The 21,115-nt window shown below is 33.4% G+C and overlaps 3 protein-coding genes and 2 pseudogenes across 3 annotated transcripts; 2 read left to right on the forward strand and 3 right to left on the reverse strand.

The window, feature by feature from the left end:
• Positions 1 to 839: 839 nt before the first annotated feature.
• LOC102613437 (chalcone synthase 2-like) lies at positions 840 to 3,794 on the reverse strand. Its single transcript, XM_006472843.3, has 2 exons — positions 3,554 to 3,794; positions 840 to 2,009 (listed from the first exon to the last, which is right to left on the reverse strand). Exons 1-2 carry the CDS (start codon positions 3,735 to 3,737, stop codon positions 1,009 to 1,011), a joined length of 1,185 nt encoding a protein of 394 aa, XP_006472906.2. The 5' UTR covers positions 3,738 to 3,794; the 3' UTR covers positions 840 to 1,008.
• Positions 3,795 to 5,394: 1,600 nt separating this feature from the next.
• On the forward strand, positions 5,395 to 7,396 carry LOC102613152 (caffeic acid 3-O-methyltransferase). Its single transcript, XM_006472842.3, has 4 exons — positions 5,395 to 5,980; positions 6,089 to 6,399; positions 6,501 to 6,565; positions 6,962 to 7,396. Exons 1-4 carry the CDS (start codon positions 5,541 to 5,543, stop codon positions 7,256 to 7,258), a joined length of 1,113 nt encoding a protein of 370 aa, XP_006472905.2. The 5' UTR covers positions 5,395 to 5,540; the 3' UTR covers positions 7,259 to 7,396.
• A 745-nt stretch (positions 7,397 to 8,141) lies between these two features.
• Positions 8,142 to 9,783, reverse strand: LOC102629652 (phenylcoumaran benzylic ether reductase Betv6-like; annotated as a pseudogene).
• A 487-nt stretch (positions 9,784 to 10,270) lies between these two features.
• On the reverse strand, positions 10,271 to 15,165 carry LOC102629929 (caffeic acid 3-O-methyltransferase-like; annotated as a pseudogene).
• A 2,787-nt stretch (positions 15,166 to 17,952) lies between these two features.
• LOC102612856 (chalcone synthase 2-like) lies at positions 17,953 to 20,569 on the forward strand. Its single transcript, XM_006472841.3, has 2 exons — positions 17,953 to 18,188; positions 19,390 to 20,569. The coding sequence occupies exons 1-2, from the start codon at positions 18,005 to 18,007 to the stop codon at positions 20,388 to 20,390; spliced, it is 1,185 nt and encodes a 394-aa protein (XP_006472904.2). The 5' UTR covers positions 17,953 to 18,004; the 3' UTR covers positions 20,391 to 20,569.
• The last annotated feature ends 546 nt before the right edge of the window (positions 20,570 to 21,115 follow it).

Genomic DNA, 21,115 nt, shown 5'->3' on the forward strand with positions numbered 1-21,115 from the left:
TATTTAGCCAATGATGCATGTTGATATGGATCCAGATACCCAAGTACGTCAATTTAATAGATTTTCTCTTCAATTTATTCTCTCCATTGCAATTCCAATTTTAGAATTTATTCTCGCCATTTTAATTTAAGTATTAACATATTCCAAATCATTTCCACCATAAATCCAACTACCCATTTACAAAATTAATTTTATATATAATTAAAATCCACCTCCTCGTGGGATCGACACTCGTCACCATTAGTCTATACTACAATAGATTCGTGCGCTTGCGAGTACATTAAAATTTGCACAACAAGTGATACATCAATACCTGCTCAGCTCTTTTAATTATCCAGTTTCTCTAGCTCCACAATAAAAAATGGCTCAAACAAAACTATAATTTTGAGTTTATTAAAACATTTACAATTGTTTTTATAAACAAAATTTGCATACGATATCTGGTGCCAATATGGTTATTAGACAGTCAAGGAAGGCTCAAACAAATATGAAATATTGAAGTTGGTGTGATCATCATCTCCGTTCAAAAAGGTTGATGGGAAATGACTAATAATATGAAATATTCAAAGCAATAAGTGGGGATATATAGTTAGTATCCCAAGTAATATATCATCACTAGATGTGTATAATATTGGTTAATATTATTATTCATTATTAATAAGATTATTTTACAATCTAATCAATAAGTGGCATATAAATTGTCACATTAATTAGTTGGGATAAAAATTATTTGTGTAGGGATAACTTCAATCTTAATTTAAATAAATGAATAAAAGCATTAAAAATATATAAACTGATATATTAAAAAAAAAATTCACACTTGACACCTTGCTTAACAGGACTTTGCTAGCTTATAAGCTACGGACTGCAGCATCAGCCGTTGGATGTCCTGCTTAACATTATTGGAAATTAACTATTGATTATTGTACTACGAGCACCAGATACGATATGGTACTCTCTTATTTGACGTTGCTAATTGCAATTGCTGGATAAACAAAAAATCTTAAATTAATGAATAGCGACACTTTGCAGCACAATGGTCTCAATCGAGAGACCCGGCCCGAACCCGAACAAGACGCCCCATTGAAGCCCCTCACCAGTGGTGGCTTTCCTTTCGTCCATGGACTTGTTCCTCATCTCATCAAGTATAAACAGCACGCTGGGACTCCACATGTTGCCATATTCGCTCAGCACATGCTTGCTGGCTCTTAATTTCTCCTTTGACAATCCAAGCTTTTCTTCCACTACTCTGAGAACTGATGGGCCCCCAGGATGAACTACATAAAACAATGAGTTCCAGTCACCGATACCAAATGGAGCGAATGTTTCAATACAGCATTGTACTATGTTGTCGCCAATGACCTTGGGCACCCCTTTGGACAAGTAATATTGCATGCCCACTTCTCTTATTCGCCCCACAATCGCATTATCTGAGTCAGGGATCATCGTTTGAGCTGTAGAAACAAGTTGGAACAGTGGACGTTCATTGCTGGTATCAGTATCGGGATCAGCACCAACAATGGCGGCGGCAGCTCCGTCGGAGAATATTGTTGAGCCAACAAGAACATCCATGTATGTATCAGAAGGTGCATGGAAACACACAACCATCAGTTCAGAGCACACGATGAGAACACGGGCGCCAACGTTGTTCTCGGCAAGGTCCTTGGCGAGGCGAAGAGCAGTGCCACCGGAGAAGCAACCTTGTTGATAGATCATAAATCTTTGAACAGAAGGTTGAAGGCCAATGAGCTTGGCAACCTTATGATCTGCACTAGGCATGTCTATCCCGGAAGAAGTACAAAATATGAGGTGTGTGATTTTTGACAGAGGCTGGCCCCATTCTTTGATGGCCTTCAGTGCTGCTTCCTTGCCCAGTTTCGGTACTTCGTCAACTAGAATTTCTTGACGTGTATTAAAAGATGGAGCGTTTTGGGTACCGATATTAGGGTTCTCCTTGATAATATCTTCAGTCAAGTACATGTGGCGTTTCCTTATAGTTGATTTCTCACCTGCAAATTAAATCAAAATCTTCTTCAAATGGGTTGTGAACAGTGTATATATATAGTCATTATACTGTTATGATTATGGTTTAATATCTTTTTTCGGACTTTAATAATCTTCAGAATTCCGAACTAAATCATAATTATATATATAAAGTTTTTTTTTACCTTATTCCTAATTTTATGTATGTATGTATTAATATAATCATTTTCTAGTAAATGCATCCTCACTTTTTTAAAGTAAGGATGCCGTTAAAAAACAAAAAAAAACACATATATTAATATACTAACAGATAAAAAAATAAAATTTTTAATATATTGAAATTCGTATTTTTTTATATTTTTAGTAACATCCTCACTTTATTACCAGAGAAGGACTTATATATAATCATTCTCTAGTGTGAAAAAATCTATGTTCTTTAATATTTTACTAACATCCTTACTTTAACAAAATAAATATGTCCTCACTAAAGAAGAGCTATATGTATATAATTTTTCAATGAGGAATCATTTGAATTATTAAAGTAAGACAAAAAAAAAAAATTCAATACACTATGTAACATAATACACAACAATGAATTTGTGTGCTTTGTTTATATTTTAGTTTATTTCTTGCTTTAATATTTTAAATGATCACTTGTTAGATAATGACTACACACACACGATCACTGGCAGTAACTGGGAATCCTATTACACCTAAAGCCAACTTCAATTCACCAAACCAAGGTTCATCTCGTGTAGTGATTATGGACTCGTACAAGGATATTGATAGGACCGAACTAAGGAAAAACTATCCCATAATGGATGAACGGAAATAATCCTTTAACAAGCAAGTTTTTATATATATAGAGAAAGACAAGAGAGATTTTTCAGACCTTAACAAAGTGTAGAATCCTAAATTAGAACATTATATATGTATGTATGTATGTATATAGAGGAGTGGTTGATGCCTAAATGAATTTTTATGCCCTAGTTCCCCTAGGGTTCGAACTCAGTTGGCCAATTACAACATAGTTAATTAAAGAACTATATAATATCAAATTGATCTTTAATAAGTAGATTTGAATATTTTTTTTCCAAAAAAAAAATTTTGAAAACAAAATTTGAAAAGCTATTAGTACCACAAGTACCCTTGCACTTCGCTATTATGACAATACTAGCTAGTTTAAGCTTAATCGAATTAATAATTTTTTTTTTGAAGTTACATGGTAATCTAAGGCTGCCTTTGACAATTAAACATTACAAGTCATAATTACAATAAAATAAAAATTATAATTGTGAAATAAAAATCATTAAAACTTATCAGATGTGACTTTTAAATTTTGAGGAATAATATTTTTGAAAAAAAAATTGAAAATAATAATTTTTTTAAAAAAATGAAGTTAATACTATGAGTTCCTATTTATTTGGAATTAAATTAATATAACTTTTAAGTTGTTAATATATTTTATGTATACGTAACATACTTTTACTGCTGCAGCTATGACATCAAAGTTAAAAGCATACTAACTGTTGCGACACAGCAACACCATGCAAAGCCTAAATGAACTTACACATTCGTTTGAACTTGTCTTTTAAATGAGTCAAATGCTCGCTTTTGGTAGCACGGAAATAGAAATCTGGATAATCTGATTGATAGAAAATGTTGGGTGGATTTGCGGTCCCGATTGCTAGAATTGCAGCAGGGCTTCGACCTCGAGCCTGCCGACTCTCCATGATATTTCCCATCGACGCCATATTTTTGCCAGCTGCTTCAAAGTTTTCAGTGTTTTATGAGGAGATGATATAAGTTATAACTGAGCTTCTTTGCTTTTATAGGCCAAAGAGTCTGTGCATTCATTCATTGTGCCTTCGGTTTTGGTAAATCAACGCTTTACAATTTAAAAATAGAATAATCTAAAATAAAATCGATTCGTCTGAGCTCTTTTTATTTTTTTAAGTATCGCTTGCTGACCAAACATGAGTTTTCCAATTATTGGGTGATATAAAAATGTAATCCTCTCGTGATCCTCAAAATTTATCAAGAAAAACCACACAAAAACGAGGAAAGCAGGAGGAAGAGGGCCAAAAGCTTTATTTTCTTTAAAAAGAAAAGACAAAGTAAAACTCTAGTAATATCAACAGTCAATATAATATAAATTTATTGATTTCATCCTTTAGATTTTGTTGACATTAGTTGTTGTATTCATATCCGTTTGCGTTCATGCATGGTTTTTGTTCTTTTAATATTTTGTATTGGTTTGTTATTAGGTTGTTTCGTAGGGTAAGATTTATTATATATCCCGTTAAATTAAATGTATCTCTTTTTCATTTTATTTAATTGAACTTCTCTCGTATCGTTGAGGTTCAACCGGAAAAAAAAAAGGCTAAACTTTTTTCATTATGAAATTGCATAATTACTATATCATAATCAATAATTTTTTTATATAAAATTAAATTCAAGCCTAGTTATTGCATGGTTACTGTCATCTTAATGCGCACACCCGCAATCATTATTTATGTGTATATGTGAATGATTTTTCTTTTTTTTTTTTAGTGTATTAAACTATCTGATATCCGAATATTACATTAAGCCCCGATTAATCTAGATTCAAGTCAGGTAGGACCACTAGGGCGGTAAAGTTTTCTCAACAAGTATTTAACACAACTACATTTTCAAGTCTCAAACCAAGAACCTTAATTAAAATAAAACAACTCATGTCAATTGATGTGCGCAATTGTTGGTAATGACTTCTCTTTCACCTACCGTCAATAACTAGTTGCCTTCTTTTGCAAGCCGCTGGCTGCTGGGAACTTGGAAAATTGATTTAAAGGTAGCCTGAGATTTCCCCAAATTTTTTTAACTCTAGTAATATCAACAGTCAATATAATATAAATTTATTGATTTCATCCTTTAGATTTTGTTGACATTCATTTTTGTCTTCACATCCGTTTGCGTGCATCAGTTTGCGTTCATGCATGATTTTTGTTCTTTTAATATTTTGTATTGGTTTTTATTAGTTTGTTTCGTACGGTAAGATTTATTATATATCCCGTTAAATTACTTGCCTTTTTTGGCAAACCACTGGCAATTGGAAAATTGATGTAATATCAATGGCGGCTAGTGGAAAGATGTACCCTGACGGCTATTAGTTACTTGCCTGTTTTGGCAAACCAATGGCAATTGGAAAATTGATGTAATATCAATGACGGCTAGTGGGAAGGATGTAATAATGAAACTGCGTTCCGGGTTTGCTACTCTTTTCTGTTGTTTTTTTTAAGGTCATTTATAATGGAGTCTTCTTATTTGTTATAAAAATAAAAATAAAATTAAAATTTTTAAATTTTCACACATTAGTCCTATATCCAAAAATTTTCAATTGCATTAATACTTATGGAGCCACGACTTTATTTAGAATTTAAGCATCTATAAATTCAAGCACTTACTCTCTTTATAAACATAAACACCAGTAAATTAAAAGAAAAGTTTTTTGAGTTGTGTGATTGAATTTGAGGCGCAATAGTTAAGAAACCAGGTTTAACAACATACAGCAAGACGAAATGGCTAATTCCAAGCCCAAGAGGAATAGCTCTACCTCCGTGGACCAAGAAGAAGTTGGAAAACTTGCCGTCCGACTAGCTAATGCGGCCGTTCTTCCGATGGTGCTAAAATCAGCTATCGAGCTCAATGTCATTGACATCATCTCTGCCGCCTCTGCTGCAGAAGATGGCCATGGTGAGTTACTCTCACCTTCTAAGATTGCAGCTAGGCTACCTACCGAGAATCCAGACGCACCGTTTCTGCTCGACCGGATGTTAAGTCTTTTGGCGAGCTATGACATACTCAGATGCTCGCTTCAGACGGGAGATAATGGACAAGTGGAGAGAGTTTACGGCGCCGCGCCGATTTGCAAGTTCCTGATTAAGAATCAAGATGACGATGATGGGTCTGTTGCCCCGTTGTTTTTGCTACACCACGACAAAGTATTCATGGAGAGCTGGTAATTTTAGTTGTTCATTGAATGTAATATACGTTGCTAGGTTGAAGATTCTCTATCGATTTTAGTTACTAATATATATTATCATACATTTTTTTTCCCAAATCTCAGGTACCACTTGAAAGACGTAATATTAGAAGGGGGTATTCCATTCCGCCGAGCTTATGGAATGACACAATTTGAATATCTTGGAACTGATCCAAGGTTCAACGGGGTATTCAATGAAGCCATGTCAAACCATAGTGCTTTAGTTATGAATAAGATACTAGATGTTTACAGAGGATTTGATGGTCTCAAAGTGTTGGTTGATGTGGGAGGTGGCATTGGTGTTACTCTAGGCATGATCACATCTAGATATCCTTGTATCAAGGGCATCAGCTTTGATCTCCCTCATGTTTTAGCCAATGCGCCTTCTTTTCCGGGTATTGGATTTTAAATTTATAATTAAAAACTACGTGGCCTGTACAAGTATGTTATAGTTGAACTTGCCAGATTTGATCTTGTAATTCTTTTCCATAAATAGGTGTGGAGCATGTGGGTGGAGATATGTTCGAAAATGTTCCTAGAGGAGATGCTATTTTCCTGAAGGCGAGTTTTTTTTTTTTTTTTTTTTTTAATTTATGTGAAGATAAATACTCATTTATTTCTTATGGTTTCAGCAAATTATCTAGTTAATTAGTCCTCACTTATACTTTAGAAAAATTATTCATATATATCGAATTTGCTTGAATTTAAGTTATGTTAGACAAAATATTATTTTACGCTTAAAAAATTCAAATCCAATTGTACTAATAAGAGTAACAGTATGACCAATTTTTATTAACTTTATGAAAATATAAAACTAACTAGGTAATTGGCCCAAATACTAGGGGCTAAAGGGAAATTTAACGTATTATAATTTATATAAAAGACATTGATGAGCCCCTTTATTTATAATTTTTTAAATTGTTTTAATTTGTACATGAAATTAATTATAATTTGCAGTGGATGCTACATGGATGGACTGATGAACACTGCTTGAAACTACTCAAAAATTGCTGGGAAGCTCTCCCAGAAAATGGAAAGGTCATCATTGTTGAATCGATCCTTCCTTTGGTTCCTGAGAATCAAGCGTCTTCTCACATTGTCTTCGAGCAAGACTTGTTCATGTTAGCTCAAACAACAGGAGGAAGAGAGAGGTCCAAAAAGGAATATGAGGCCTTAGCAAAGAACTCTGGTTTTTCAGGGCTTGAAATTGTGTGTTGTGCCTACAATAGCTGGGTAATGGAGTTTCACAAATGATCGAGCACGCTGGTTGCAGATCATTCGGAAACTTCAATTTCAATAAATCGTTTATATGCTATTACACCTTGTATTCTCTCAATATTAAATAACGATGTGGAACTCAGCTTGTGCATTATATGAACAATTTTTTTCTTTTTTGGCAGTTTAAATTTTTTAGTTTACTATGACACAGACAGCTCCTAGTAGAGGACATTTGGTGAGTTTTGAGCCCCAAAGAGCTTTTGTTGCATCTTTCAGTAACTTTATTATGTAATACAGTATTTAATAAAAGATATTTACAAAGCAATTCAGCATTAGGGGCTGAACTTTACCTAGGATGTATTCAACCAGATCATGGCCAGTATTCAAAACACTCATAAACTTTTCTATAATAATTATAACTTCTATTCCACATGCCACACGGAAGTTGTAACTTAAAAATTACAAAACCACAATACCAAACAAAGCTAAGTCTAATGGTAACACATATACATTATAAAGAGAAAACTAATTTTTCTAATTTTTTTACCTAAATGCAAATAAGTTTTAACTAATAGAAATAAAGTAACCATAAAGTAACAGTATTTATTTCCAACACAAATATTTCTTGTATACCTGAACAAAATCTCTATTCTTGCCTTACTAACAATGTTATAAAGATAAGTTGATCGAATTTGTGAAATATTTTGGATATGCTTATTAACAGTTACTTTCAAATCATTATTATGATATTATGACCCAGCCAATTAAGTCGTGCTAGGCAGGCTAATTAATTAGATCGTAAATGAAGCTGAACATCAAGCTTGAAATGTCGGACAAAACTTACTTTTTGTAGAGCATCGTCATAGGGATTTCACAACAATAGACAAATTCTTATTCATCAAGCTTGTAAAATTCAGAGTACAAATACACATTAATAAAGTAACAATCAGGAAAAACATAGAAATGAAAACAGTTCAGCCACCTCTAACTATGTATCTGACACGCTACAATTATGCTAATGTCAGACTGGCTACCTGCTATCAACTTGAGAGTAATGATAGAGCTTGGTTTATATAATAAGATGTGGCCGGCATTTTGATGTTCAAACAGCAATTTGATCGAGGTATTCTTCGACGGTGGTATTCTTAACTTCAGGATATAGCTCCGAAGCCTCGACCCCAGAGGCCGTATTGATTTCAAAGTTGGCCTGATGGCTGATCTCCTTTCACAAAGGTTGCATAGGTGATTGCTAACAGAACATTTAAGGGAATTGGGGCATCTGCAACGAAACAGCCAAGCTGAAGTTGAGCAAAACATACATGCATATAGCTAGAAAAGCTCAACTACATGAGCATCGTAATATTAATTACATACTAACCTTGGATGTCCTCGAGAAGTTTCTCCTCTGGAACATAAGTCTTCTCTAGGGTTTTTCCTATCTTGTTTTCCCAGAGGGTAACAAGCTCGTTGAATGAGTAAACGTTTCCGGGAGGCCTGATGTACAGAGTCCTGTTCAATGTTCTTGGGTCATCAATAGCTTTAATAGTGTAAGTTGCTATGTCATCTTCCTTGTTATAAACCGCTGCACGGAAAATCGGTCAGTTTGCAGTGAGCCATGTTTATGTATGAATGATATATCTACGAACTGACACCAAAGCATTGATAACTTGATGTAACTAACTGAATACCCTACCCCTACATAGTGGCCGACCCAAACACTTTAGTTAGGTCCAACGGGAATTCTCATGAATTCGTGGTATATTTTGTTATCTCGTGATGTTAAAAGTTTCTTTTTTTTAAAGAAAAAAAAAGATTTTGTTGTCCAAAGAATAAGATGATATTAAAAAAACTTTTAAGAGGTACGAGGTTAAATTCAAAATGTGGGAAGGTTTCAATTAAAATTTAATTATACCTCTGGCGTTTCCGTCACCAAAGATTGTGACTTTTTCTCTTGGAGGAGCAGTGGCTCCATTCTGGGCTAATGTGGGGAGAAAATAGCCCGCGAAGCAGTTGCAGGATACATAAGTGTATGGGATCCCTCTACAAGTACGTTTTTCTTATTAAAAAAACGAGACTCTCTAATTCACGTAGGGATAATATTGACATACAACTAAATTAATATCCAACCAATCAACATTTTTGTGACTGACTAATAATAATATTGGCGTAGTTCGATAGACAAGCCACCTAACAATCAAACCGAATATTATTATTATTATTATTAGTGTTATTTTTTTCCAGAATAGACTAAAATATGTTAACAACTAGCTATTAAATTAACCATTCATTCTCAAGACATAAGGAGGCTTTAATAAGAGTTGAGCAAGCAAGAGCTGACATATATAGATGAAGTTGCTTTCCTTTTAAGGAGATTTTTATCCCACATCAGCTAATTAAGAATAAATTTTATGCTAAGTATACAAGTTTGAAGTGATCCACAGTTCATGAGTTAGATTTTAAGTATGAATTATGTTTACGATTTCTATACAATATTAGAGTCAATTAGTTTCTGAATGAGACTTAGATATTTGCTACCTTTTCCTTTGATTAGGACCAACCATATTGACCAATTTGCATGTGATGGAATATGTTACGAGATAATCTCATGACCATGTGCAAAGAGTTAGAGACAGTCTTTTTGAAAATCAACAACATCACTCACCTGTGTCAAATATTTTCTCAAAAATCTACGACTAACTTTTTTTCTCTAGTACGGATGCCTGCATTTTTTAAAATGCAAAATCGTTCTACAATATATAGTGTATTAGTATTTTATCATTTTTTTTCAATTAACTCATACACCATATGATGTATTCAGCGAATCCATATTTTTGAAGATGCAGACATGCATACCTAAAAGCATATAATATTTCTTTATAAACTAATATTTTGTTTGTAATTTTTGAAAGGTGAGAAGTGAACTAAGGACAAATCAATGTTTTAGTCTTCTACCTTATAGAATTTGAACTCAGAGAACCAATAAAATAAAACGGCTTGAAAATCACTCAAACAAGTTCATGATAAGGGAAGTAATAAGCATAGTTTATTTCAATAACACAAGCAAAACGTGGTGTTCAAAGAGATCCAAAGAGCAGAAGCATATATTGATTCGATGGTGATCGCTTTGCCAAAAGCTGGGGGCGCTTTCCAATAGTTCTTGAGCAGTTTCAAGCAATGCTCCTCGCTTCAATCACGGAGTATCCACTGCAAGTTTCATCTTATATGTATCAGCAAAACGTGACGAAATTTGAGCCTCTTGTTATTAAATTATTCATACCTTCATGAAAATTGCACCTCCTTTCGTAACACTTGCAAACATATCTCTCCCATATTCTCTACACCTACAATCAACGAGCCTTCAGTTACTCATGGTGAATACAATTGACAATTTTTTTCTCTCAGGATTCAGATTTGAGTAGTTGATCAAAAAACGTTGCTTGGCAATGTCGAATTCAATCAAGCCATATGAGCGAATGCTATTCACAATTGATCAATGCATTATTGAAATTTGAAAACTCACTACGTCCCCTTCCAAAGTTTACTTGTTTTTATTGTTTAAAAAAAACAAATCGTGCCCCTAAAATTTGCATATAAAAAAAAACTTAAAAACAACAATATTAATCATCTAGTGAGTAATGAAAAAGAAGAAATTCATCAATACCTGAAAATGAAGGTGCATGAGCTAAAACATGAGGTAAATCAAAATTATTACTCTTGATATGAGAATACATAGAAGTGATCATGATAAGAGTAACATCAATTCCACCACCCACATCAACAACAATTTTAGGTCTTGAAATCCGCTGTAGGCATGGAGAGCACTGTTCATGATCAAGGTTGTGTGATTCGACATCGTCTGATTAAATAACTAGTTGAAACTTTGATCAATAACAGGGTATTCAAATGAAGTCATCCCATACGCCCTGTTGAAAGGGACCTCGCCTTCTAGTACCACATCATTTAAGTGATACATGAGGAATAAAGTTATTTAATCCAAACAAAATGTAACTCTAAATCACCTAATTAGCTAGTGAAGTTGTAATCAATGAACTATTAGAAAATAATATCATATATATGTACTAACTCTCCATGAGGACTTTATCCTGATGCAGCAATAGCAAAGTGGCAACTGATCCTCATGTTAGCCTATATGGCTATAAATATTGATTTTGATGATAACAAACCACATGTGTTGATTAAACAAAGATTTATGTATTGTGCTTTTATAATAAGAAAATGATTTTATGGAGTTAAGTTGTTTTTCAAGTTGCGAATTAAAATGAAAGAATTTTACAATCTTTGATTGTAATAAATATTGTTTTAAATTTCAGATTTGGACCTATTTGAAAGTATTTAAATATTTTTAGACCATTCTAAAATTTCACATATTTTGGGTCATATCATAATTTCAAAAACTTTTGGGATTAATAAAGTAATATTTAGAAATTCCGAAATTGGACTTATTTGAAAAGATTCATAACGTTTTGGGCCGCAATACAATTATATAAAGTTTTTGGGGCCAAACTATAATTTTTAGAAAATATTTTACTGTACCAGTTACTTTAGCAGGCGGCTATCCGGATCCTGACAAACGGTAGATCGGATTTGGACAGTAAGCTTCTGGAAAATAAACGACTATCCAGATTTCATAAGCGGCATACCGAATGTTCAAAAATTCAAATTTTGGTTGTAACGGTAACATTAAGTGACTAACCGGATGTCCATAAACGGTAAGCCGGTTATCACCAAAATGTGCATAACAGCTAGTTTTTTAGCTCAACCTATAAAAATTCAAATCTAATTCATTTTCACTCTCTCTTACAAGCAAAATAAAAAAGCAAACAACATTTATTAAGCTCTCATTTCGCAAATCATAAAACCTTGAATCATCTTTTATTCTTCAATTTGTATATCTATTCTTTAAGAGTGTTTTTATTGTAATATTCAATTCCTCATAAATTTGTGAGTGTTTGAGTGTGCGAGACACTTGAGTGAAGAGATTGAGAGTTAATCTCTTTGTTGTAAAGGTTCATTGACACCTTAGAAGTCAATTGTAATCATTTGAAGTCTTGGAAGGCTTGGATAGTGAAATCCTCAAGCTTGGATCGCTTGGAGGCGTGGACGTAGGTGGGGTTTGCCGAACCACGTAAAAATTCGTGTGTTTGTTTTTCTTTTCCCTTACTCATTTATTATCGTGCTTCTATTGAACTTATTGCTTTCGAATTTATTAATACATTAGATTGGATTATTGTGTAGTTTTGTTAGGATATTTTTTAAAATATCAATTCACCCCCCTCTTGGGTTGCACACTTGTATTTCATTTGGTATTAGAACAATGTGCTCTTTTTTAGACTTAACCATCTAGAGTTAAAGATCAATGGCAACTCAAAATGATTCCACATTTAGAGAATGACAGTCCACCACTAGACCACCATATTTTGATGGAAACGATTACCCGTATCGGAAAATTAGGATGAGAATTTACTTACAAGCTTTAGATTACGAAATTTGGGAAATCGTTAATGATGGTCCTTTTATGCCTTTGACTAAAAATGAAGTCGGGGAAGATATTCCAAAACCTTCACGGAAATGAAATGAATTGGAAAAGAGAAAAGCTTATCTAAATTCTAAAGTTATGAATGTCTTGTTTTGTGCACTAGATAAGAAAGAGTTTTATAGAGTGTCTAGTTGCGAAAGTACTAATGAAATTTGGCACAAACTTGAAGTTGTTTATAAAGGCACGAATCAAGTGAAAGAATATAAAATAAGTAGGTACACTCGACAATATGAATTGTTCCAAATAGAACAAAATAAGAGTGTGTATTCTATGTATATTATATTTACAGACATAGTGAAAACTCTAGGAGCCCTAGGAAAGACCTTTTCAAATAGCGAGAAAGTTAAGAAAATCATTAGGTTGCTACCTAAGGAATGAAGACAAAAAATGGCTGCCATTGAGGAAGCTAAAGATTTAAATACATTACCTATTGATGATTTAATTGGTTCTCTCATTTCATATGAAGAAGATTTGTTCTTCAATTTGTATATCTACTATTTAAGAGAGTTTTTATTGTAATCTTCAATTCCTCATAAATTTGTGAGTGTTTGAGTGTGTGAGACACGTGAATGAAGAGATTGAGAGTTAATCTCTTTGTTGTAAAGGTTCATTGACACCTTAGAAGTCAATTGTAATCATTTGAAGTCTTGGAAGGCTTGGATAGTGAAATCCTCAAGCTTGGATCGCTTGGAGGCGTGGACGTAGGTGGGGTTTGCCGAACCACGTAAAAATTCGTGTGTTTGTTTTTCTTTTCCCTTACTCATTTATTATCGTGCTTCTATTGAACTTATTGCTTTCGAATTTATTAATACATTAGATTGGATTATTGTGTAGTTTTGTTAGGATATTTTTTAAAATATCAATTCACCCCCCTCTTGGGTTGCACACTTGTATTTCATTTGGTATTAGAACAATGTGCTCTTTTTTAGACTTAACCATCTAGAGTTAAAGATCAATGGCAACTCAAAATGATTCCACATTTAGAGAATGACAGTCCACCACTAGACCACCATATTTTGATGGAAACGATTACCCGTATCGGAAAATTAGGATGAGAATTTACTTACAAGCTTTAGATTACGAAATTTGGGAAATCGTTAATGATGGTCCTTTTATGCCTTTGACTAAAAATGAAGTCGGGGAAGATATTCCAAAACCTTCACGGAAATGAAATGAATTGGAAAAGAGAAAAGCTTATCTAAATTCTAAAGTTATGAATGTCTTGTTTTGTGCACTAGATAAGAAAGAGTTTTATAGAGTGTCTAGTTGCGAAAGTACTAATGAAATTTGGCACAAACTTGAAGTTGTTTATAAAGGCACGAATCAAGTGAAAGAATATAAAATAAGTAGGTACACTTGACAATATGAATTGTTCCAAATAGAACAAAATAAGAGTGTGTATTCTATGTATATTATATTTACAGACATAGTGAAAACTCTAGGAGCCCTAGGAAAGACCTTTTCAAATAGCGAGAAAGTTAAGAAAATCATTAGGTTGCTACCTAAGGAATGAAGACAAAAAATGGCTGCCATTGAGGAAGCTAAAGATTTAAATACATTACCTATTGATGATTTAATTGGTTCTCTCATTTCATATGAAGAAGATTTGTTCTTCAATTTGTATATCTACTATTTAAGAGAGTTTTTATTGTAATCTTCAATTCCTCATAAATTTGTGAGTGTTTGAGTGTGTGAGACACGTGAATGAAGAGATTGAGAGTTAATCTCTTTATTGTAAAAGTTTATTGACACCTTAGAAGTCAGTTGTAATCATTTAAAGTCTTGGAAGGCTTGGATAGTGAAATCCTCAAGCTTGGATCGCTTGGAGGCATGGATGTAGGCGGGATTTGCCGAACCACGTAAAAATTCGTATGTTTGTTTTTCTTTTCCCTTACTCATTTATTATTGTGTTTCTATTGAACTTATTACTTTCGAATTTATTAAGGCATTAGATTGGATTGTTGTGTGGTTTTGTTAGGATATTTTTTAAAATACTAATTCACCCCCCTCTTGGGTTGCACACTTGTATTTCACCTCCATCTTCATTCTTAACTAGGAACTTGCAAATGGGTCTCGCACCATAGAGTCTCTCAACCACCCCATTTTCTCTCGTTCGAACCGAGCACTTGAGAATGTCATAGCCGGCCAAGAGCTGAAGCATTCGATCGGGCAAAATTAGGGCGTCGTGGTTCTTGGCGGGGAGCCTACTCGCGATCTCTATATATGAGGGGAACGCGCCTTCACTTGATCCCGATGAAGCAAAAATTGTGTCTATTATGTTCAGTTTCAGTGTTGATTTCAACACCATTGGCAGAACCGCCGCGTTCTCTAACCTTATGGCTAGCTTCCCCAACTCTTGCTCTTCTTCATCTTCAAATTTGGACATCATGTTAATTTCGCTATAGATAATTTTTTTTCACACAAATTTAACAATTGGGATGGATATATGGTATAATTTTAATATTTGTATTACCTATGCCCGCTATTCCAAAACCATGTATATGTATTTATAAAAACCATATTCAGTAAAATATTACAAAACATTATTCATCCACTAATTATTGTATATTTAACTATTATTAAAGGATTTTATCACTTTACCACCAAATGTTTTTAAAAATTACTTTTTCTCACCTTATATTTCAATTTAATATAAATTACAGTAAACATCTATTTTACCCCCTAAACTATATAAGTACAATTTAATCCTCTAAATTAAAAAAGTACGAAACTAATTATACATAAAGAGATAATGCTTTTATCTGTTGATTATTTTATATATCTAAAATAATCAATTGATAAAATTGTAAATATTATAATACTTTTGGCTTAATATACTAAAATTCTAAAATGCTCTTGTGATATCAGCAATTTTTTAATGGATTTCACAGTTGATGATGAAAAGTGAAACATTATGTGAGAAAAACCAATTGTTAAAAAATTTAGTGGTAAATTGATTTGTCATAAAAAAAAACTAGGTAGAAAAATTATAATATCCCATTATTAAATTATACATCAATATGTGTTTCTGGAGGGAAGATTCTACTTTTTTCCCTTGATGAAAACAAAATTTCTGGATACTAGATTTTTTAGTTGAAAAAAATCTCTTGATTTAGAACAAAAGGTTTGAATCAGGCTCATATGGATGGGGAGGGTTTAATTTTATATTTAAATAAAATAAATAAATAGATTATTAAACCCTATTTTTATTGAAATTAACCATTAGTTCCTTCATGTTTCATAAATCAAAGTCCTCCGTCGTTAACTTATTATGTGTCTTTTTATTCTTTTACCCTTGATGCAGTAAAACCCCCCAATTGATGGTAAAAATAGTAAAGTATTTAAAACATTGAAAATTAATAATTTTTTTCAACATTCAAAATTTTTTTATGTGTTTTTGAAATATATAGGGATAATGATTAACTTCGGCAACAATAAAGGAGTTTGATAATTTTCTCCATTGTTAATGCAATAATTAATTGTTGTTAATTAGCCACCACTTATTGGACGCAAGTCATACCGTCTTAGCAAATTGAATGCTATTCCAAGTAGTATGCTATTGGATTTGAATTAGTACGCCAAATGGATTTGAATTAGTGCTAATATGATCTTTGTGGTTTGTGCGCCTGTCAAGGAAGAGATGAACAAGTCTGGTTAATAAGTACGTAAGGACATACTGATAGACCAAATAAATATAGGAGAAGGGAGCTGGCTAAGTTACAGATTCTGTAACATACAGATCCAACTTAGCCAGCTCCTGATTGGTTAGCTAGCTACCAAACAAAAACAATTGCATGCTTTTTCTCCATATGCAGGACAGGTGTGGTGCATGCATTGGGTGCGTATGTTACAGCTTCTGTAACAGCAGCCAATGGGGAGCTTCCACGGGTGCTAGAGGAGAGAGACCGTTTTTAAATATATGCCGTCTTTCAGGACTCATTATTACATCCTTGGACCTGTCTATGGTACAGATTCTGACAAACATCTCCCGTCATCCCACCATCCGATTGGCTATTGTTTAGTTTCTCACTCCACATCCAACGGCTGATGCTGCAGTCTGTAGCTTACAGATTCTGTAGGCTAGTCAAGTTCTACATCCCTTGACTAGCTGTCATTCGGATTAAATCAATTTTCCAAGTTTCCAACAGCCAGCGGTTTGCAAAAGAAGGCAACTAGTTATTGACGGTAGGCGAAAGAAAAGTCATTACCAACAATTGCGTACATGGATTGTTTTATTTTAATTAAGATTTTCGATTTAAGATTTGAGAATGTAGTTGCGTTAAATATTTATTGAGAGAGTTTTGCAGCCCTAATGATCATACTTGATTTGAATATAAATTAGTCAGGGTTCAATATAATATTCGAATACTAAATTCTTTAATATACCGAAAAAAAGAAACGAAAAATCATTCACAACAATAGATACACATAAATAATGATTGCGGGTGTGGGCATTAAGATGACAGTAACCATGCAATAACTAGGCTTCAATTTAATTTTATAAAAAAAATTATTGATTATGATATAGTAATTATGCAATTTTATAATGAAAAAAGTTTAGCCTTTTTTTTTCGGTTGAACCTCAACGATACGAGAGAAGTTTTATTAAATAAAATGAAAAAGAGATACATTTAAATTAACAGAATATATAATAAATCTTACCCTACGAAACAAACTAATAACAAACCAATACAAAATATTAAAAGAACAAAAACCATGCATGAACGCAAACGGATATGAATACAACAACTAATGTCAAAATCTAAAGGATGAAATCAATAAATTTTTATTATATTGACTGTTGATATTACTAGAGTTTTACTTTGTCTTTTCTTTTTAAAGAAAATAAATCTTTTGGCCTTCTTCCTCCTGCTTTCCTCGTTTTTGTGTGGTTTTTCTTAATAAATTTTGAGGATCACGAAAGGATTACATTTTTATATTTCCCAATAATTGGAAAACTCATGTTTGGTCAGCAAACCGATACTTAAAAAAAAAAAATTAGAATGGTCCGGCTGAGCGCAGACGAAACGATTTTATTGTAGATTATTCTATTTTTAAATTGTAAAGCTGTGATTTACCAAAACCGAAGGCGCAATGAATGAATGCACAGACTCTTTGGCCTATAAAAGCAAAGAAGCTCAGTTATAACTTATATCATCTCCTCATATATGAGCTGTGGTGTAGGTTTAACATAAAACACTGAAAACTTTGAAGCAGGCAAAAATATGGCGTCGATGGGAAATATCATGGAGAGTCGGCAGGCTCGAGGTCGAAGCCCTGCTGCAATTCTAGCAATCGGGACCGCAAATCCACCCAACATTTTCTATCAATCCGATTATCCAGATTTCTATTTCAGTGTTACCAAAAGCGAGCATTTGACTCATTTAAAAGACAAGTTCAAACGAATGTGTAAGTTCATTTAGGCTTTGCATGGTGTTGCTGTGTCGCAACAGTTAGTATGCTTTTAACTTTCATGTCATAGCTGCAGCAGTAATAGTATGTTACGGATACATAAAATATATTACAACTTAAAAGTTATATTAATTTAATTCCAAATAAATAGGAACTCATAGTATTAACTTCATTTAAAAAAAAATTATTATTTTTCAATTTTTTTCAAAAATGTTATTCCTCAAAATTTAAAAGTCACATCTGATAAGTTTATTTCACCATTATAATTTTTATTTTACTGTAATTATGACTTGTAATGTTTAATTGTAAAAGGCATCCTTAGATTACCATGTAACTTCAAAAAAAAAAATTTATTAATTCGACTAAGCTTAAACTAGCTAGTACTGTCATAATCGCGAAGTGCAAGGATACTTTTGGTACTAACAGCTTTTCAAATTTTGTTTTCAAAGTTTGTTTTTTGGAAAAAAAAAAAAATTCAAATCTACTTATTAAAGATCAATTTGATATGTATATAGTTCTTTAATTAACTATTTTGTGATTGGCCAACTGAGTTCGAATCCTAAGGGAAATAGGGCATAAAAATTCATTTAGGCATCAACCACTCCTCTATATACATACATACATACATATATAATGTTCTAATTTAGGATTTTACACTTTGTTAAGGTCTGAAAAATGTCTCTTTGTCTTTCTCTCTATATATAAAAACTTGCTTGTTAAAGGATTATTTCCGTTCATCCATTATGGGATAGTTTTTCCTTGGTTCGGTCCGTCAATATCCTTGTACGAGTCCATAATCACTACACGAGATGAACCTTGGTTTGGTGAATTGAAGTTGGCTTTAGGTGTAACAGGATTTCCAATTACTGCACGCGATGGTGTGTGTGTAGTCATTATCTAACAAGTGATCATTTAAAATATTAAAGAAAGAAATAAACTAAAATATAAACAAAGCACACAAATTCATTGTTGTGTATTATGTTATATAGTGTGTTGAATTTTTTTTTTTGTGTATTATGTTACATAAAATTAAGAATAAGGTAAAAAAAAAATTATATATATAATTCTGATTTAGTTCGGAATTCTGAAGTTTATTAAAGTACGAAAAAAAATATTAAACCATAATCATAACAGTATAATGACTATATATATACACTATTCACAACCCATTTGAAGAAAATTTTGATTTAATTTGCAGGTGAGAAATCAACTATAAGGAAACGCCACATGTACTTGACTGAAGATATTATCAAGGAGAACCCTAATATCGGTACCCATAACGCTCCATCTTTTAATACACGTCAAGAAATTCTAGTTGACGAAGTACCGAAACTGGGCAAGGAAGCAGCACTGAAGGCCATCAAAGAATGGGGCCAGCCTCTGTCAAAAATCACACACCTCATATTTTGTACTTCTTCCGGGATAGACATGCCAAGTGCAGATCATAAGGTTGCCAAGCTTATTGGCCTTCAACCTTCTGTTCAAAGATTTATGATCTATCAACAAGGTTGCTTCTCCGGTGGCACTGCTCTTCGCCTCGCCAAGGACCTTGCCGAGAACAACGTTGGCGCCCGTGTTCTCATCGTGTGCTCTGAACTGATGGTTGTGTGTTTCCATGCACCTTCTGATACATACATGGATGTTCTTGTTGGCTCAACAATATTCTCCGACGGAGCTGCCGCTGCCATTGTTGGTGCTGATCCTGATACTGATACCAGCAATGAACGTCCACTGTTCCAACTTGTTTCTACAGCTCAAACGATGATCCCTGACTCAGATAATGCGATTGTGGGGCGAATAAGAGAAGTGGGCATGCAATATTACTTGTCCAAAGGGGTGCCCAAGGTCATTGGCGACAACATAGTACAATGCTGTATTGAAACATTCGCTCCATTTGGTATCGGTGACTGGAACTCATTGTTTTATGTAGTTCATCCTGGGGGCCCATCAGTTCTCAGAGTAGTGGAAGAAAAGCTTGGATTGTCAAAGGAGAAATTAAGAGCCAGCAAGCATGTGCTGAGCGAATATGGCAACATGTGGAGTCCCAGCGTGCTGTTTATACTTGATGAGATGAGGAACAAGTCCATGGACGAAAGGAAAGCCACCACTGGTGAGGGGCTTCAATGGGGCGTCTTGTTCGGGTTCGGGCCGGGTCTCACGATTGAGACTATTGTGCTGCAAAGTGTCGCTATTCATTAATTTATGATTTTTTATTTATCCAGCAATTGCAATTAGCAACGTCATAAGAGAGTACCATATCGTATCTGGTGTTCGTAGTACAATAATCAATAGATAATTTCCAATAATGTTAGGCAGGACATGCAACGGCTGATGCTGCAGTCTGTAAGCTAGCAAAGTCCTGGTAAGCAAGGTGTCAAGTGTGATTTTTTTTTTAATATATCAGTTTATATATTTTTTTAATGCTTTTATTCATTTATTTAAATTAAGATTGAAGTTATCCCTACACAAATAATTTTTATCCCAACTAATTAATGTGACAATTTATATGCCACTTATTGATTACTTGGGATACTAACTATATATCCCCACTTATTGCTTTGAATATTTCATATTTTTAGTCATTTTCCCATGCAACCTTTTTGAACGGAGATGATGATCACACCAACTTCAATAATTCATATTTGTTTGAGCCTTCCTTGACTGTCTAATAACCATATTGGCACCAGATATCATATGCAAATTTTATTTATAAAAACAATTGTAAATGTTTTAATAAACTCAAAATTATAGTTTTGTTTGAGCGATTGTTTATTGTGGAGCTAGAGAAACTGGATAATTAAAAGAGCTGAGCATGTATTGATGTATCACTCTCTTGTGCATTTTCTGAGATATCAAAATTCCGCGTGTTAATCAAACATATCTCTCCCATATTCTCTACACCTACAATCAACGAGCCTTTAGTT

This window comes from Citrus sinensis, chromosome 5 (genome assembly GCF_022201045.2).
Source record: "Citrus sinensis cultivar Valencia sweet orange chromosome 5, DVS_A1.0, whole genome shotgun sequence".
In the NCBI taxonomy this organism is placed as follows: domain Eukaryota; kingdom Viridiplantae; phylum Streptophyta; class Magnoliopsida; order Sapindales; family Rutaceae; genus Citrus; species Citrus sinensis.

Excerpts from the sequence above, each read along its gene's own strand:
- LOC102613152 (XM_006472842.3), top strand. The coding sequence starts at position 5,541 with ATGGCTAATTCCAAGCCCAAGAGGAATAGCTCTACCTCCGTGGACCAA. Across the intron at positions 5,981-6,088 it reads AAAGTATTCATGGAGAGCTG|GTACCACTTGAAAGACGTAA; the intron begins GTAATTTTAGTT and ends CCCAAATCTCAG. Across the intron at positions 6,566-6,961 it reads GAGATGCTATTTTCCTGAAG|TGGATGCTACATGGATGGAC; the intron begins GCGAGTTTTTTT and ends TATAATTTGCAG.
- LOC102613437 (XM_006472843.3), bottom strand. The coding sequence starts at position 3,737 with ATGGCGTCGATGGGAAATATCATGGAGAGTCGGCAGGCTCGAGGTCGA. Across the intron at positions 2,010-3,553 it reads AGACAAGTTCAAACGAATGT|GTGAGAAATCAACTATAAGG; the intron begins GTAAGTTCATTT and ends TTTAATTTGCAG.
- LOC102612856 (XM_006472841.3), top strand. The coding sequence starts at position 18,005 with ATGGCGTCGATGGGAAATATCATGGAGAGTCGGCAGGCTCGAGGTCGA. Across the intron at positions 18,189-19,389 it reads AGACAAGTTCAAACGAATGT|GTGAGAAATCAACTATAAGG; the intron begins GTAAGTTCATTT and ends TTTAATTTGCAG.